The sequence below is a fragment of the Carassius carassius genome, chromosome 14 (genome assembly GCF_963082965.1).
Source record: "Carassius carassius chromosome 14, fCarCar2.1, whole genome shotgun sequence".
Lineage (NCBI taxonomy): Eukaryota > Metazoa > Chordata > Actinopteri > Cypriniformes > Cyprinidae > Carassius > Carassius carassius.
In genome coordinates, this window is record NC_081768.1 from 33,607,197 (window position 1) to 33,627,632 (window position 20,436).

The 20,436-nt window shown below is 40.5% G+C and overlaps 1 protein-coding gene across 1 annotated transcript in view; it reads right to left on the bottom strand.

Annotated features, from left to right (window-relative positions):
* Positions 1–882: 882 nt before the first annotated feature.
* The window catches only part of isoc1 (isochorismatase domain containing 1), a 20,628-nt gene continuing 1,074 nt past the window's right edge, over positions 883–20,436 (bottom strand). Inside the window, exons 2-5 of the mRNA XM_059566902.1 lie at positions 19,842–19,961; positions 18,278–18,481; positions 17,741–17,857; positions 883–1,148 (exon numbers count right to left, since the gene is read on the bottom strand). Coding sequence (XP_059422885.1) covers positions 1,002–1,148; positions 17,741–17,857; positions 18,278–18,481; positions 19,842–19,961 — 588 coding nt within the window. The 3' untranslated portion in view covers positions 883–1,001. The remainder of the gene's footprint in view (positions 1,149–17,740; positions 17,858–18,277; positions 18,482–19,841; positions 19,962–20,436) is intronic.

The following is a 20,436-nucleotide window of genomic DNA, read 5'->3' on the forward strand; positions in this document are numbered from 1 at the left end:
CATATGCAGTTAATTATACAATCAAATTGTTTTTGGACTTTAATAGACATTTATTTGTATCAGATCAATATAGAGCAGATACAAAAACAGGTTTGTGCTCAGCAGTGCACAAAATTACTTTGACACAAAAAAAGAAATAAAGAAATTGTATCTGTGCCAATACACATATACACAACAAAATGGAGGCTGATTTCAACATAAATACACACTTACACACAAAAGAAACATCAATAAATCAAACTTTAAATGACAATTGAGGAGACCTCTCTTCCTCCTGCAGAGCTAGTGCAGTCTGTTGGGTCTGAGCAATACATTAAACCAAATCAAATCAAATCAAACAGTGGGGTTAACATGTCCACGGTCTACACAAACATGTCACTCTCAGGGAAATATGTAGAACTGTTTGTAAATCTGATGCTCTCACTCTTAAAAATGACTTCTGGTAAAGGTGTTGCTCTTGAGACATAAGAATATTTGACAGTTCTATTGATTTCAGTCACTTGGCCAAGCTGTAACCAGGAATCAGCACGTGTAGATGAGAGGTAGTTTGATGTTCATACCATACACGTTTAAAATACAGAGTGCAGAAGAACTCAAGAACCGAGCACTCTAAACTAATGCCTTACAAAGTCATGGAGGATGTGGATCAGTCACCCACGGGCCCAAATATCTCAAACAAAACATACAAACTACAGCTAGAGAAGAAACTTCTAATGACATCCTCAAGCTGTACCGACTCTATACACGATACATTCAGAGCGTGTTTGCAGCAACAAACATTTGACCTTATTTCAAATCTTTTGCTCATCTGGAAAGACATGATTCAGTAATGACACATGGATCATCTGCTCACTGAACTATATATGACTGTAAATGAAGCACTTTCAGTACTAACACATGTGCTGGTGGGCATGTCAGTGGGTTTCCCGGTGGGTTTCTGTGGTGTGTTCCAGTCTGTGTGTGTGTGTGTGTGTGTGTGTGCTGAGGAAAGACTGGGCCGATCAGACCTTGGAGAGCAGGCCTGACTCTGGAGCGCTGGCTTTAATGATGTTCTGGATCTCTTTGAACTTTGGGTGCTCTTTATCAGCCACGAGCTGCAGCAGAACAGACTCGCTGGTGGTGACGATGATTCCCACGCGCGCCAGACGCTGAGAGACAGAGAGAACACACACTAGTGTTAGCTCAGCCAGCCTTCACTGCCCACAGACCAAAGATCCTTTGTGGAGGATACAGAACAAATGATGCAATTATCTTTTAGTTTGCTTTCCGCTCTTTGTATTTAATAGCTGTATATGTATCTGTAGGTTGTATACAAGGCTTTACATAAACTGTTTTGCTCAGAAGCTACTGTAGCTAGTGGTTTTCCAAAATGACTAGCCACTCAGAGTTTTGCCTGACCACAATTTTGTTGTTGGAAATTTTATATGACTGAAGATACTGCACAATATACTCATACTCATTGTCGAAATCATACTCTAGATTTAATACTGTCACATGGAATTGATGTTGATGGTGTTGAAATTATTCAGCCAAGTGAAGATATCTCAGATCATTATTTAGTTCTGTGCAAAATTCATATAGCCAAAATTGTAAATTCTACTTCTTGTTACAAGTATGGAAGAACCATCACTTCTAACACAAAAGACTGCTTTTTAAGTTATCTTCCTGATGTATCCAAATTCCTTAGCATATCCAAAACCTCAGAACAACTTGATGATGTAACAGAAACTATGGACTCTCTCTTTTCTAGCACTTTAAATACAGTTGCTCCTTTACGCTTAAGGAAGGTTAAGGAAAACAGTTTGACATCATGGTATAATGAGCATACTCGCACCCTAAAGAGAGCAGCCCGAAAAATGGAGCGCAGCTGGAGGAAAACAAAACTAGAGCTATTTCGTATTGCTTGGCAGGAGAGTAACATATCCTACAGAAAAGCATTAAAAACTGCTAGATCCGATTACTTTTCTTCTCTTTTAGAAGAAAACAAACATAACCTCAGGTATTTATTCAATACAGTGGCTAAATTAACGAAAAATAAAGCCTCAACAAGTGTTGACATTTCCCAACACCACAGCAGTAATGACTTTATGAACTACTTTACTTCTAAAATTGATACTATTAGAGATAAAATTGCAACCATTCAGCCGTCAGCTACAGTATCACATCAGACAGTGCACTATAGACCCCCTGAGGAACAGTTCCACTCATTCTCTACCATAGGAGAGGAAGAATTGTATAAACTTGTTAAATCATCTAAACCAACAACATGTTTGTTAGACCCTATACCATCTAAGCTCCTGAAAGAGGTGCTTCCAGAAGTCATAGATCCTCTTCTGACTATTATTAATTCCTCATTGTCATTAGGATATGTCTCCAAAACCTTAAAACTGGCTGTTATTAAGCCTCTCATAAAAAAACCACAGCTTGACCCCAAAGAACTAGTTAATTATAGACCAATCTCGAATCTCCCTTTTCTGTTCAAGATACTAGAAAAGGTGGTATCCACACAATTATATTCCTTCTTAGAGAAAAATGGTATATGTGAGGATTTCCAGTCAGGATTTAGACCGTATCATAGTACTGAGACTGCTCTCCTTAGAGTTACAAATGATCTGCTCTCATCATCTGATCGTGGGTGTATCTCTCTATTAGTTTTATTGGATCTTAGTGCTGCGTTTGACACAATTGACCACAACATTCTTTTGCATGGACTTGAACACTTTGTTGGCATCAGTGGAAGTGCATTAGCATGGTTTAAATCGTACTTATATGACCGCCATCAGTTCGTAGCAGTGAATGAAGATGTATCATATCGATCACAAGTGCAGTATGGAGTACCTCAAGGCTCAGTACTAGGGCCGCTACTCTTCACGCTTTATATGTTACCCTTGGGAGATATCATCAGGAAACATGGTGTTAGCTTTCACTGTTATGCTGATGATACTCAGCTCTATATTTCTTCGCAGCCCGGTGAAACACACCAATTTGAAAAACTAATGGATTGCATAGTCGATATAAAAAACTGGATGACGAGTAATTTCTTACTGCTAAATTCCAAAAAAACAGAGGTGTTAATTATAGGACCTAAAAACTCTGCTTGTAATAACCTTGAACACTGTCTAAGACTTGATGGCTGCTCTGTCAATTCTTCGTCATCAGTTAGGAACCTAGGTGTGCTATTTGATCGCAATCTTTCCTTAGAAAGCCACGTTTCTAGCATTTGTAAAACTACATTTTTCCATCTCAAAAATATATCTAAATTACGGCCTATGCTCTCAATGTCAAATGCAGAAATGTTAATCCATGCATTTATGACCTCAAGGTTAGATAATTGTAATGCTTTATTGGGTGGTTGTTCTGCACGCTTAGTAAACAAACTACAGCTAGTCCAAAATGCAGCAGCAAGAGTTCTTACTAGAACCAGGAAGTATGACCATATTAGCCCGGTCCTGTCAACACTGCACTGGCTCCTTATCAAGCATCGCATAGATTTTAAAATATTGCTTATTACTTATAAAGCCCTGAATGGTTTAGCACCTCAGTATTTGAATGAGCTCCTTTTACATTATAATCCTCTACGTCCGCTACGTTCTCAAAACTCAGGCAATTTGATAATACCTAGAATATCAAAATCAACTGCGGGCGGCAGATCCTTTTCCTGTTTGGCTCCTAAACTCTGGAATAACCTACCTAACATTGTTCGGGAGGCAGACACACTCTTGCAGTTTAAATCTAGATTAAAGACCCATCTCTTTAACCTGGCATACACATAACATACTAATATGCTTTTATTATCCAAATCCGTTAAAGGATTTTTAGGCTGCATTAATTAGGTAAACCAGAACCGGAAACACTTCCCATAACAACCTATGTACTTGCTACATCATTAGAAGAATGGCATCTACGCTAATATTAGTCTGTTTCTCTCTTATTCCGAGGTCACCGTGGCCACCAGATCCAGTCTGTATCCAGATCAGAGGGTCACTGCAGTCACCCGGATCCAGTACGTATCCAGACCAGATGCTGGATCAGCACATAGAAAGGACCTCTACATCCCTGAAAGACAGCGGAGACCAGGACAACTAGAGCCCCAGATACAGATCCCCTGTAAAGACCTTGTCTCAGAGGAGCACCAGGACAAGACCACAGGAAACAGATGATTCTTCTGCACAATCTGACTTTGCTGCAGCCTGGAATTGAACTACTGGTTTCGTCTGGTCAGAGGAGAACTGGCCCCCAACTGAGCCTGGTTTCTCCCAAGGTTTTTTTCTCCATTCTGTCACCGATGGAGTTTCGGTTCCTTGCCACTGTCGCCTCTGGCTTGCTTAGTTGGGGACACTTCATCTACAGCGATATCGTTGACTTGATTGCAAATAAATGCACAGACACTATTTAACTGAACAGAGATGACATAACTGAATCCAATGATGAACTGCCTTTAACTATCATTTTGCATTATTGACACACTGTTTTCCTAATGAATGTTGTTCAGTTGCTTTGACGCAATGTATTTTGTTTAAAGCGCTATATAAATAAAGGTGACTTGACTATAAAACTGATTTCAATTGATTTCAAGCAAGGGCAGTTTTTTACTAGCCTTATTAAACACACACATCCTCTTTCATATCAAATTATTACATTTTTATTCATAATTTGACATCATCTAATGAGACACTATAGGGCTGTTACCAATCAAATTAAATCAATATGAACAAAACGCATTTTTCCCTGCAGAAGAAACAGAAGTGTTAAGATGCATTTACACACACAGTTTAATAAAGCATTCACTTCGCTGACGAACACCACCTTTTCTTAACTTTCCCTGCATTATCTCCAGTTGTAGAATTACTATTCTCCCTCTTTAGTATGCCACCGGGAAGATGAGAAAGCGAGTACTGACCACTGAGTAGACTCGGCGAGTTCCAGTAGTTGATCCCTGGTATAATAATTCCTTGAGGCCGGAAACACACTTCCATAGCAAGTGAGAATCAAGTCCAAAAATATCCAAAACGCGACTAAAATGATCAACTCCATTGGTCTCAATGGATAGTTTGTGTTTAAGCACACTTAATCATGAGAAACATAAACCCTTAAACATAAAAACATACAAGAATCTCTTAAAAACAACACACATAGGATACCTTCTGCTGGTCACCGCATGCACCCTCCGTTCAAATGCACTCCGTTCACATTAATGTCAAGCCCTGTTCCTGTAACGACCATAGATATTTTCACAAAACCAACTTAAGTAATAGAGTGCATATCTCGATCAAAATGCTCCTCTCTAAAATTACTTGTTTTGTTTGCTGACTAACAGGTTAATGGTCACTGAATATTCCTGAGGAAAATACACAAGCTGTATTAATGACATCTTTCTGTGGATGAAATGCTGATTGAGCGATTAGATGAGTCATGATTCATTTCAGTAAGTTTGTGCTATAACTAATAAGAGGAAGAGATGATAATTTTTTTAAGCCATTCAGCGATCTGTCATGACCACTGTTGGGAACGTTACTTTAAAAAAGTAATTAGTTATAGTTACTCACTACTTGTTCCAAAAAGCTCATTACTGGATGGCATCGTGTTTAGTGATGTTTTGTTCATGCATCAACTGAAAACAGCATAAACTAAGAGACCTCATCATCGTAGAAAGGCTGATTAAACATCTGTTCACAGACTTTAGTGCATCAATGGAAAACAGGTTTTTACATTAACATTTAGTCTTTTTGCAAATGCTTTTATGCAAAGAGACTTACAATTGTGGGATACATTAAGTGATTCTTCTTAAAGAGGCAAAAAGACACAGGAAGTGCTTGTAATTAAAGTTGTTCCGATTCCGATACTAGTATCGGAAATATCACCGATACCACAACAAATTCTGGCATCGGCATCGCGAGTACATGAACCCATATACCGATCCGATACCATTTTCAAGACCTAGTTATGACCGCTAGCTTTGCCTAACCGCTGCACGGTTCTTCTTCGCTGCTCAGAATGCATTGCAAACACAGGAAGTTGTGCTGTGTTGCCACAACCCCTGTTTAGAGCAGCGAAGAAGAAATGAAAACGCGTTAGCAGCACTGATCTATGTATGACTGGATCGCTCATCGCGTTCTAAACTGCCAACAGACAGTGAAGCCGCTTCTATATTACAGATCAGTGGTTAGCAGTATGTCCGCTGTTTAGCAGTATTTCAGACTGGACCAACCAGACAGTAAAACGGCGACTAGGGATGCCACTAGTACTGCCACTTCACTACCAAGTCGGTGCTGAAAATTTAAAAATGTGATGATACCAGCGTCTCTGTAGAACCGGTAGTAAGTTAGCGACTCCAGAGTATATTCGGTTCCCGCAGCTGCGTTCATTCGCTTCTGTGTTAGTCTAAGCGCAGGGCTCCATACTGTAGCCGAATATATACTAGTGTCTGTGAATATTAAACTGTAAAAAATACTATTTAAATATTACTCCTGCAAAGTCTACATCTCTGTGGGAGACGGATGCAGATATTTGTTAAAATATTATAATGATATTTTTTAATTTATGTTGATTATGAAAAGTGAACCGCACGAGTAAGATAGGATGCACAATATCGAGAGACATGGAGCGGGTCAGACATGATTTTGACCACTTAATTAAGTTTTGTAGAAAGACTTTTTTGAAGTGAATTTCGTTTTGTATAAATTGTATCTTAATTTAAATAATTTTTTTTATCAACCAATTGCCTGGATTTAATACATAAGAAGCAAATATAGCAGACGATAGGCCTAATCATGCAGGTGCCCTCGCGGCCACTTGCATTGCTCGTGAACTGGAGCGCATCTCAACCTAATTTAACGAAACTCAGCGTAGGCCTCACAGACATGAAATATATCTTAAGAAAGCTTGAAATATCTTTTTAACAATTTAAAACGAAAAGAAATAGGCTACTCTCTGATTATGTAATCCCTGATGTGCATTTCTCTCGTTCACTACGGAGATTGCGATCGTCAACATCATCTTTACAGCTGTTGTTGCTGTTAATAAACTAAAAATAATAGGTCTATAATTTTATTAAACAATAAATTAAATGAAATTGTAATTGTATTAAAAAAAGCAACCAAAAAAATCCTGTTTAAGGTTTTTTTTTTTTACCTATGCTAATTACACATTAAATTCAGGTAGGCTACTGAGTCGCTGTCCTTAGTGCCCAGAAAAGCGCTGAAACGGAGATGAAGAGGAACCCGTTTTTATTTATTTATTTTTTTAATTTTTGGCTTATTTTAACTGGCACATCCAGTTTTCTGGAGGCCCACCTACAATCAAAACCCTGGCACCGCTAGTGCTTCGCAGCAGTCTGACATCAAGAAATAACAGACCGCATTCCACATTGGAATTCAACCAAGCCATGTAATAATGTTTAATAACTTTCAAACAAGCCTGTTCCTTTATAACATAGCCAAAGTTCGGTGTATTTTTGCTTTATACATTTTAGGCTTATTCTCAAATTCAGATTGTGTTAGGGGGGCGGGATTATTAGGCAATTTTAATCTGACAATTTGACCAGAGAGATTTAATTTTGTTGGACATTTCTTTTTTTTTTTTCGCCCAATGTCCGGCAATTAACTGACAATGGAAACCCTGATATATATATATATATATATATATTAGGGGTGTAACGGTTCACAAAAGTCACGGTTCGGTTCGATAAAATACACTGGTGTCACGGTTCGGTACGTTTTAGATACAGCAAAAAGAAAAAATTAGCAGATAAATTTCCTTGATTTTTATAAAAATGTTTTATTTATTAAAACTAACAAAGTATGTTTTTTTTTTACATTGAACAATGATGGAGCTATTCTTTACCCATCTTCTATGGTGTTTTTCTTAGCAGCATACTGTATAAAACAAAAACAGCTCCTTATAAAAAAAAAAGAATGTTATATTATTGTAGTAGTTATGAACAAATACAAAGATGTAACTTTTTATATGGAACTCTACAACTCTTTATATTGAGTGTGTTTTTACTCAATTGGTTCTCTATAGGGCTTATGTTTTTTGGAACAAAGCAGGAATTACGGTCTGTCTGAAATGGGCTCGTGAAGGAATATTGTAACGGGGCTCAATTACATTAAGCATGTTCTTAAAACCTACGTTTTCCACTACAGCACAGTTACTCATTGCGCGACTCGTCAAGCTATAACTGGCGGCTCGCATAGTAGCTTACAGTATCACACTGCCACTTGCCTTCAGAGCATGTGAGGTGGGAGCGAGCGGGGAGCGCGAGCGGGCGGATCTTGGACAGAGCGCAGAGCGGCAATTTCAAAAGGACGGTGGACGGAGCGTCGCATTTCCCGCTCCAATTTTGCTCTGCTCACACCACGAGTCTGAAGCATGCTCATTCAAGCCTGACCCTGAATCCATTAGTCTTGCACAGTCATCAACAGTAGACTATTTTCAAGCAAAACTCGGCTCAATAATGGAGTTCAAAAAGTAAAGGAGCCGGTGTGAACCTGGAGTTTGTCTCACGAATGAACCGAAACTCAGCGTATAGCCTACTTGCCTCACAGACCCGACAAATAGGCTATATAAAAAGGTTGAAATGTCTACTTTTAAACAAAACTATTCAAAACAAAAGAAAACAGACTGCTCTCCCTCCCGTATGAAATGTGCATTTCTCTCAGGCGCATTCACTACTGCGAAGATCACGAGTCAGCATCTTTCTAGCCTACAGACATAAAAAAAAATTAAATGTCTTCTGCTATATTTTACATATTCATAATCATTAATTTTGCCGGTTCGTTGTGACAGCTTTTAGGTGCCCTTAAATGTTACATGAATGCATCAGCACTGAAAACATAGAGATTTTTTTTCTTTTGGGGGCATTTTGTTTGACATGCATGCCAGCTTTCACTCATCCCACTATTAAAGTAAATCTGTTCTTAAACTAAAATGTATTGGCCGTGTTATTTCTTTTTTGTGGGATGTCCAATTTATATGTAGAAATGCACATTTGCAAAGGTGACTTAGTATGTTGTCGTAAAAGTGGCTCGCCTTTTGATTTTGCTCTGCCAATGTGGCTCTTGTGAAAAAAATAGTGAGGATCACTGCACTACAGAGTAAGGCGCTCGCTCACTCAGTACGCGTTGAAGGCTCGTTGCAAAATGGCTTATGCGTTTAACAGACCAGAAATAGAAGATCCTCCAATAACCAACAGGTCTGGTGTTTGGGTGCACTTTGGATTCCCTGTTAAATGCATTGGCCATTTTGCAACGCGCCTTCAGCCTGTATTACTGAGTGAGCGAGCGCTTGACTGAGTAGCCTAACATAAACATGTAAGTTGGTGTTTTTTTCTTCTTCGGGGGTGTCAGGGGCGTTGTCTGTTACGTCGTTTGGGTTATTGGGCTACCTTGTTGAACGCATATCATTATATTTCACTTTTTTTTTTATTTTCCAAATATAATTAATTAGTCCAACGAACCGTTCGGTCCATAATGCGTACCGCGTACCGAACCGAAAGCCTCGTACCGAATGGTTCAATACGAACACGCGTATCGTTACACCCCTAATATATATATACATTTTTTTTTTTTTTTAAAGAGGTGAGTTTTCAGCTGCCGCTTGACAATTGTCCGGGATTCAGCATTCAGGATAGGGATGGGAAGATCATTCCACCAGCCGGGAATGGTGAAGGAGAATGTTCTGGAAAGTGATTTTGAGCCTCTCTGTGATGGTCGCTCACTAGTGGATCTCAGACTTCTGGAGGGGATGTAGATTAGTAATAGTAAGAGTAAGTAGGTGGGTGCTGAGTCTGTGGCTGTTCTATATGGAAGTATCAATGTCTTGAACTTGATACAAGCCTCAACTGGTAGCCAGTGCAAGGAGATTAAGAGAGGAGTAACATGGGCTCTTTTGGGCTGGTTAAAGACAAGTCGTACCACTTAGGGTTGTGCCGATAAATGATAGAATTGTGTATCGACGATCGATGATAGCAGATGTCTCTGTTGACAGTCAAGACAATATTAGGCTCATTGTCCTATTAATGTATTAAACTACAATAATTATTAATTATTATTATTTTTATTAGGCTGCCTATTATAATTCGGCTATCAAACTGCCCAGTTATTTCACTTCAGCATCGCATTTCACACACACACACACACACACACACACACTCGCGCAAATGAGGATTAGAGCCTGTAGCCGGTGAAGAAGTCTCCATCCACAGACAGACGTACTTTGTCTGCAGATATAAGGTATTTCATTGCACTTTAAAAAGTAATCTAAACTGCCTATATATGTGCAATATTTTAAACGAGCTCTCACTAACTGCGTTTAATGCCAGTTATGTTAGAATACATCTCATTCTTGTTTCTTTGGCATCAGTCTCGTCATGGGGCGCACGGTCTGGAGCACTGTATGACTGATGCATCACTTTAATTAAACTTTACTCCAAATATATGAACTAGGGGTTCAACGACTTCAGATTTTTTTAAAAGTCGACTTCACAATGACTAATGCACACTTTCTCTCCTCCTCTCCACTTTCAGAGATGGACATTTCCAAACTTATCCTGTCCAATCATCCTACTACTTGTCCACTTGATCCAATCCCCACTAATTCCTTCAAGCTATTTCTTCTTCAGTCATACCTTCACTTACTCACATTATCAACTACTCTCTTCACTCTGGAACATTTCCCTCAGCATTTAGGCAGGCTCGGATAAGCCCACTGCTTAAGAAACCATCTCTAAATCCATCACTTCTAGAAAACTACAGACCGGTATTCCTTCTTCCTTCTTCCATTCATTACAAAGACACTTGAGCAAGCTGTATTCAACCAGCTCTCAATGTTCCTTGTACAGAACAACCTCCTGGACAGCAACCAATCTAGCTTCAGAAGATGTAACTCAACTGAGACTGCTCTGCTCTCGGTTACTAAAGCCCTGCGACTATCAAGAGCAGCTTCAAAATCCTCAGTACTCATCTTACTGGACCTGTCTGCTGCTTTTGACACTGTTAATCACCAGATTCTCCTGTCCACCCTCAGAAAGATAGGCATCTCTGGATCCGCACTCCTGTGGGTTAAGTCCTACCTCTCAGACAGATCCTTCAGTGTGTCTTGGAGGAGTGAAATTTCTAAGTCACAACAACTTGCTACTGGGGTTCCTCAAGGCTCAGTACTTGGACCACTTCTCTTCTCCATCTACATGACGTCATTAGGATCTGACATTGAGAAGCATGGCTTTGAGTGTCACAGCTATGCTGATGACACTCAACTCTACTTCTCATTCCAACCATTTTTATCAGTTCTTTTGCCTTTGGGTCATTTTATTTCTCACAGATTTCTGCTCGTTCTAAATCAGATATAGATAAAGTAGCACAGTAAAGAAAGTAATCTTCAGTGTCACATGATCTTAACCTGCGGGTGTCGCTGTTGGACAGTGTTTTTTCTGCTTCCTGCTGGACTTGCTGCTGCTGTTTTTGATCATAGCTCCATGTAGCTGTTTTTTCTCTAGAATTTTATCTTACTATCACTCTCTGTTGTTTAAAGTGATAAAATATAACTTAATTCCCACCATATTTCTGATATTATCGATTAATCTTATCAGATTAATTTTGATTGCTCACTTTTATTTTAAATCCATGAGTGTAGTGCTCCTGCATTGTGTTAGCATTCGTTAGCTTCTCATTAGCGTTTTCATTCGTACCTATCTCTATTGACTTTTCTCCTCTCCTCTCTCTCGCTACTCTCTCTCTCGCTCCAGTTTCATCAAGCACGGTGAGTAATGGCTTCTCCTATCATTGTTACTTGCACCTCTTGCCACATGTACAGTTTATCTATCTCTGTCGCTGATGAGGGATTCACATGTGATAAATGCAGGGAAATAGTTAGGCTGACAGAGAAGATTTCAGAATTAGAGACACGCATCCAAACTTTAATTGAGGACAGTAAGAATGTTAGGGCTCTAGATACGGCTTTGGATGCATCTAGCTCAGGGAGTCCTGTACATTGTTCGTTCCGGCAACAGAGCCCCAGCAGCAGGGCAACTGGGTGACGGTCGTGGGTCAAAACACCACTCTTCTGTTCGGATCAAAACATTAAACAGGTTCTCCCCACTCAGTGATGCACCCACTGAGAAACCTGATGAAAGTGCTCTAGTTATTGGTGATTCTATTGTACGGAACGTGAATATAGAGACACCAGCCACCATAGTCAAATGTTTACCGGGAGCCAGAGCGCCTGACATCTTGGCAAATTTAAAAGTGCTGGCTAATGCTAAACGTAAATACAGTAAGATTGTTATTCATGCCGGCGCTAATGATGTTCGACTTCGCCAGTCGGAGATCACTAAAAATAACATTAAAGAGGTGTGTGAACTTGCAAGCACGATGTCAGACACTGTAATATGCTCTGGTCCCCTCCCTGCTTACCGTAGTGATGAGATGCATAGCAGATTGTCATCACTCAATGGCTGGATGTCTAAGTGGTGCCCACAGAATAACATAGGTTTCATAGACAATTGGACGAGCTTTTGGGGCAGACCTGACCTGTTTACAAGAGATGGTCTTCATCCCTCCTGGGGTGGTGCCACTCTTCTCTCTAGAAATATGGCAAATAGTCTTAGTGTTTATACTTGACTAACTGGGGCCCAGGTCAGGAAGCAGACAGACTGGCTAAACCGACCGTCTGCTAGCTGCCTCCCGTCACAGAGGTCAGTTAATTCTCAGCACATAGAGACTCTTTCACCTAGATATCACACTATAGAGACTGTGTCTGTTCCCCGAACTAGAAAATACAAAAAACGTCCAAACCAGGTTAAGATTAACAATTTAATTGAGGTTCAACAAATAAAAAACAGAAGCAATATGGATAAACAAATGATAAAGCTTGGCTTATTGAATATCAGATCCCTTTCTACGAAAACACTTTTTGTAAATAATATGATCACTGATCCTAATCTAGATGTGCTCTGTTTGACAGAAACCTGGCTAAAACCTGATGATTACATTATTTTAAATGAGTCCACCCCCCAAGATTACTGTTATAAACATGAGCCGCATCTAAAAGGCAAAGGTGGAGGTGTTGCTTCAATTTATAACAACGTTTTCAGGATTTCTCAGAGGGCAGGCTTCAAGTATAACTCGTTTGAAGTAATGGTACTTCATATAACATTATCCAAAGAAACAAATGTTAATGATAAATCCCCTGTTATGTTTGTACTGGCTACTGTATACAGGCCACCAGGGCACCATACAGACTTTATGGTAACAAAAACTATGGACTCTCTCTTTTCTAGCATTTTAAATAAAGTTGCTCCTTTACGCTTAAGGAAGGTTAAGGAAAACAGTTTGACACCATGGTATAATGAGCATACTCGCACCCTAACGAGAGCAACCTGGAAAATGGAGCACAGCTGGAGGAAAACAAAACTAGAGCTATTTCGTATTGCTTGGCGGGAAAGTAACCTATCCTACAGAAAAGCATTAAAAACTGCTAGATCCGATTACTTTTCTTTTCTTTTAGAAGAAAACAAACATAACCCCAGGTATTTATTCAATACAGTGGCTAAATTAACGAAAAATAAAGCCTCAACAAGTGTTGACATTTCCCAACACCACAGCAGTAATGACTTTATGAACTACTTTACTTCTAAAATCGATACTATTAGAGATAAAATTGCAACCATTCAGCCGTCAGCTACAGTATCACATCAGACAGTGCACTATAGACCCCCTGAGGAACAGTTCCACTCATTCTCTACTATAGGAGAGGAAGAATTGTATAAACTTGTTAAATCATCTAAACCAACAACATGTATGCTAGACCCTATACTAGTGTTGTCACGGAACCAAAATTTCAGTATTCGGTACCGATACCAGTGAAAATCCACGGTTCTCGGTACCAATTTCGGTACCAAAGCAAAACACAAAAATATGCTAATTAAAAATAAAAATAACTTTTTAGCACTAAAAATAAAACCAATGCCATTCTTTATACTTATTTACAACTGTGTTTAAAGTTTTTCTACAAGTTATATAATTATGAAAAACAGTAAACAAGTTTCACCCATATTTAATTTGTCTTTTAATTTATGAAATTTAAACACATTTTATTTCTGGTAAATAAAGGGGATTTTCTATTAAAATTAAAACATGGAAGAAATATTGTGATTTATTTCTCTAAAAAATAAAGTATTATAATTTTTTTCAACAGTAGTAGCAGCATCACATACATTTTACTAAATAATAGTAATATTTCTAGCACAATGCCTTGATGTAAAAATGAACTTTTAGGCCTAATGAATGCATATTTGTCATTTTAACTGAACTTAAGACTGGTGGTGATGCTTAAGATATTTTTGGTCATTGAGGGTTTCTGTAAAAAAATAGTAATAGATCATATTAATTATTATTAAAAGATAATACTACTACTAATTCTACTATCATACCAATGTATATCCAATGCACTATGAATTGATGAGCTGCTGGGTTCATGAATATTAATCACGTTATCTGCGTTCGGTCAAAATGATTTGCTGAAATCAAAACAGGGACGGTAAGAAATCAGCGCCAGCCAATGAAATTGCCATTTGCGCATTAGCTCCGCCCACTACCGGAGAAACCGTTATGTCTTCTGCTTGTTCGAAAATGAATATGAATAATTCTATATGAACTCCATTATTTTGACTGGAGAAGACAACAAAGAATAGTTTACATATAGCGTGTCGATTCAGCGTGGTAAGACTCTCGCTCTCTCTCTCTCTCTCTCTTTGCATGTGTGAGAAACAGCGCTATCAGTAAAGCGACGGTGAGTCGTGCTCCTTCACACAGAGTTTACAGAGCATCAAATACAGGTGCGCTGTGCGTCCATTGAGATGAACTGAAAAGTTCAGATCGCTTGATGGAGAGAGAACTCTGAAGCTCAGATGCTGAAATTAATGCAAGCGTCATGCGCTTCGGTCTATGTAGTAAACAAACCCGCACGTCTCTGCCATTCATTAATTTACACAGAGACGCGCAGAACGCATAGCGCGGAAATCATAGCGCTGAACCGGGTTTGAAAGGGACCTCGGTACTACCGGTACTTAAAGAAACATGGTACCGTCACATAAATTTTTTTTTAGTACCGACTTGGTACCGATGTACCGGGTCTTTTGACAACACTGCCCTATACCATCTAAGCTCCTAAAAGAGGTGCTTCCAGAAGTCATAGATCCTCTTCTGACTATTATTAATTCCTCATTGTCATTAGGATATGTCCCCAAAACCTTAAAACTGGCTGTTATTAAGCCTCTCATAAAAAAACCACAACTTGACCCCAAAGAACTGGTTAATTATAGACCAATCTCGAATCTCCCTTTTCTGTTCAAGATACTAGAAAAGGTGGTATCCTCACAATTATATTCCTTCTTAGAGAAAAATGGTATATGTGAGGATTTCTCTTCTTAGAGTTATAAATGACCTGCTCTTATCATCTGATCATGGTTGTATCTCTCTATTAGTTCTATTGGATCTTAACGCTGTGTTTGACACTATTGACCACAACATTCTCTTGAATAGACTAGATAAATTTTGCTGGCATTAATGGAAGTGCATTAGCATGGTTTAAATCGTACTTATCTGACCGCCATCAGTTTGTTGCAGTAAATGAAGATGTATCCTATCGATCACAAATGCAGTATGGAGTACCTCAAGGCTCAGTACTAGGGCCGCTACTCTTCACGCTTTACATGTTACCCTTGGGAGATATCATCAGGAAACACAGTGTTAGCTTTCACTTTTATGCTGATGATAATCAGCTCTATATTCCTTTTAAGCCTGGAGAAACACCAATTACAAAAACTAATGGAATGCATAGTCGGAAAACTGGATGACGAGTAATTTCTTACTGCTAAATTCTGAAAAAACAAAGGGTGTTAATTATAGGACCTAAAAACTCTGCATGTAATAATCTAGAACACTGTCTAAGACTCGATGGCTGCTCTCTCAATTCTTCGTCATCAGTTAGGAACCTAGGTGTGCTATTTGATCGCAATCTTTCCTTAGAAAGCCACGTTTCTAGCATTTGTAAAACTGCATTTTTCCATCTCAAAAATATATCTAAATTACGGCCTATGCTCTCAATGTCAAATGCAGGAATGTTAATCCATGCATTTATGACCTCAAGGTTAGATTATTGTAATGCTTTATTGGGTGGTTGTTCTGCACGCTTAGTAAACAAACTACAGCTAGTCCAAAATGCAGCAGCAAGAGTTCTTACTAGAACCAGGAAGTATGACCATATTAGCCCGGTCCTGTCAACACTGCACTGGCTCCCTATCAAGCATCGTATAGATTTTAAAATATTGCTTATTACTTATAAAGCCCTGAATGGTTTAGCACCTCAGTATTTGAATGAGCTCCTTTTACATTATAATCCTCTACGTCCGCTACGTTCTCAAAACTCAGGCAATTTGATAATACCTAGAATATCAAAATCAACTGCGGGCGGCAGATCCTTTTCCTATTTGGCGCCTAAACTCTGGAATAACCTACCTAACATTGTTCGGGAGGCAGACACACTCTTGCAGTTTAAATCTAGATTAAAGACCCATCTCTTTAACCTGGCTTACACATAACATACTAATATGCTTTTAATATCCAAATCCGTTAAATGATTTTTAGGCTGCATTAATTAGGTAAACCGGAACCGGAAACACTTCCCATAACACCCGATGTACTTGCTACATCATTAGAAGAATGGCATCTACGCTAATATTTGTCTGTTTCTCTCTTATTCCGAGGTCACCGTGGCCACCAGATCCAGTCTGTGTCCAGATCAGAGGGTCACTGCAGTCACCCGGATCCAGTACGTATCCAGACCAGATGCTGGATCAGCACATAGAAAGGACCTCTACATCCCTGAAAGACAGCGGAGACCAGCGAGATACTAGAGCCCTAGATACAGATCCCCTGTAAAGACCTTGTCTCAGAGGAGCACCAGGACAAGACCACAGGAAACAGATGATTCTTCTGCACAATCTGACTTTGCTGCAGCCTGGAATTGAACTACTGGTTTCGTCTGGTCAGAGGAGAACTGGCCCCCCAACTGAGCCTGGTTTCTCCCAAGGTTTTTTCCTCCATTCTGTCACCGATGGAGTTTCGGTTCCTTGCCGCTGTCGCCTCTGGCTTGCTTAATTGGGGTCACTACCACCGTTTTCGTTGACTTGATTACACAGAAACTATTTAAACTGAACTGAGCTGGATGATGACATCACTGAATTCAATAATGAACTGTCTTTTTGCTTTATTGACACACTATTTTCTAATGTATTGCTGTTCAGTTGCTTTGTTATAATCTGTATTGTTAAAAGCACTATTTAAATAAAGGTGACTTGACTTGACATTATACTACATAAAACATCTAAAGAGCAGAAGCTCTGAACAAGATGCAGGTAGTGCTCATGGAGCCACTGTCAACAAAGCAGCGCTGCGCTTATAAACACTACTTTAATATGCATTATACAGCGACGAGATAAAAAGAAAACTTGTCTAAAAGTGTCTAAACCTCTCTAAAGACAGTCAGTTCCCCTCAAAGAGACATTCATATAAATTCCACCACCAAATGCATCGCGATTCGTTTAATATCTTAATATCACATTATTATATCCCTAGTCATTATGAACAACACAGTTGCTAATTCTGTTGTATTTACATATCTGATACGCTGGCCTTCACTTTCCAGGATCAGTGCTGTCTCATGAAGTGTATCTCTGTCTCACCTCGAGTGCAAACATCCGGTCCATCATGCTTCTGGAGGACGTGGCATCAGCAACAATGTGCACTTCAAAGCCTCTTCCGATCAGATCCAGAGCGGTCTGCTGAATGCACACGTGCGTCTGCAAAAGACAAACACTCGTTTGTACACACAAACACTAAAATCTTAAGAGCTGCTGGGTTCATGAATATTAATCTTGTTGCCTGCGTTCGCTCAAACTGGTTAGCTGAAATTGAAACAGTGACAGTAATAGGTGAGCGCTAGCCAGTAAGGGCTACGACGACGGCAGCATTTACAGAAGCACACAGGAGCGCTTGAAAGCACATCTATCAGCGGTTCTGTCTGTGAACAGAAATACTAGGGAAACGCTGATATACGCTGGTTTCAAATACTCCTGCGTGCTTCTGTAAATGCTGCCGTCGTCACATTTCTTTACATTTTAGTACCAACTGGCACCATCATCAATATTTAAAGGCTGATTAATTTCAAACAAACTCTCATCATCATCATCATCATCATCATCATGATCACAGGTACTGACCTCGACTCCGAAGAGCACCACACTGCGGACTCCTGGGATCTCAGCCAGCGCCGCCTCCACCTCCGGAAGCACCATCGAGAACTTGGTTTTGGGAAAAACTAATTTGGCCCCAGTCAGATCCATTTCCTGCACTGTGCTGCCCAGACCTTTAGGATACTGCTCGGACACCACCACAGGGATCCCCAGAATACGAGCCCCCTGCAGCTGTGCCCACACACACGCGCACGCACACACACAGACACACACACACACGCACACACACACACACACACACACACACACACGCGCACGCACGCACGCATACGCATACGCACACGCACACACACACACACACACACACACACACACGCGCACGCACGCACGCATACGCATACGCACACGCACACACACACACACACGCGCACACACACACGCGCGCGCACGCACACGCACACACACACACACACGCGCACACACACACACACACACACACACACACGCGCACGCACGCACACGCACACGCACACACACACACACACGCGCACACACACACGCGCGCGCACGCACGCACACGCGCACGCACACACACAGACACACACACACACACACGCGCACGCACGCACGCACGCACACGCACACACACACACACACACGCACACACACACACACGCGCACACACACACACGCGCACACACACACACACACGCGCACACACACACGCGCACACACACACACGCGCACACACGCACACGCACACACACACGCGCACACGCACACACGCACATGCACACGCACACACACAGACACAGACACACACACACAGACACACACACACGCACACACACACACGCACACACATGCACACACACACGCACACAGACAGACAGACAGACACAGACGGGCACACACACACACACACACAGACACACACACAAGCACACACGCACACACACACACGCACACGCACATGCACACACACACACGCACAGACACACACAGACACACACACAAGCACACACGCACACACACACACACACAGACACACGCACACACACACACACACACACACACACACAGACAGACACACACACACAGACACACACAGACAGACAGACACACACACACGCACAGACAGACAGACAGACAGACACACACAGACACACACACGCACAGACAGACACACACACGCACAGACAGACACACACACACACACACACACACACACACACACACGCACACGCACAGACAGACACACACAGACACACACAGTATTGAACCGAAGGCAGAGCCAGACGGCTGCTATACGTCTCTACGCTGATAACACAAGTCCATCACAGGGCCGTCTGCATTACATCTGCAGGACGTATTTTTAGAGGTTTGCTCATCTGCTATTCGTCTATAGGACATTTCCTGTCAGATGTCAAATAGCTGTTTAGAAGATGTCTTTAAGATGTTTATGATTTAGAATGCATGTAAACGTCTATCAGATGTTTGAAGCAATCTTTAACAGACCTCCTGCAGACGTGTGTGTGTTATCTGTGTATGACCCGCAGCACATCAGGAATAACATCCAAACTGATATTACCAGCCTCTGGCCCACACTGATGATGTCCCCGAAGTATTTGATGGCAGGTCTGAACCGCTCCTGCATGTCACAGCAGAAGAAGACCGTGCTGGCCGGCGAGAGGTTTCCCAGTGTCGTGATCTGAGGGGAAAACAGACAGGACAGAGTATGAAACGCTTCACGAGAGCACTGAGATCAGGAACACATGAATCACGCTTTGTGGAAGCGGTGAGAGAGGAAGGGATAAGAGCTTGAGCCTCTATGTGAATATTATGTAGACCTATTGTTTAAAACGGTGGTTCAACCTTTTTCAGCTCGCGGCTCACACAACCGAACACATCCATTAACTGACCCCACTATCGTTGGGTTAATAACTTAGTACTCAGAAGCTAGATTGATAACTCTCTTTATTGAATGAACTGGCAATCAACAGAAAATAACTCTAAGATCAATTCAGTGAGCTGGAATAGTGGAAGCATTGTTACAGTTTAATATTGATTTTTTTTGTCATTTAATTACATGAAATGATGTTATTATGTTATGACTTTTTTACATATATTAACAATATTATTATTTATTTTAATAGTAATTGGCAGCCCACCTGCAATACCACCAC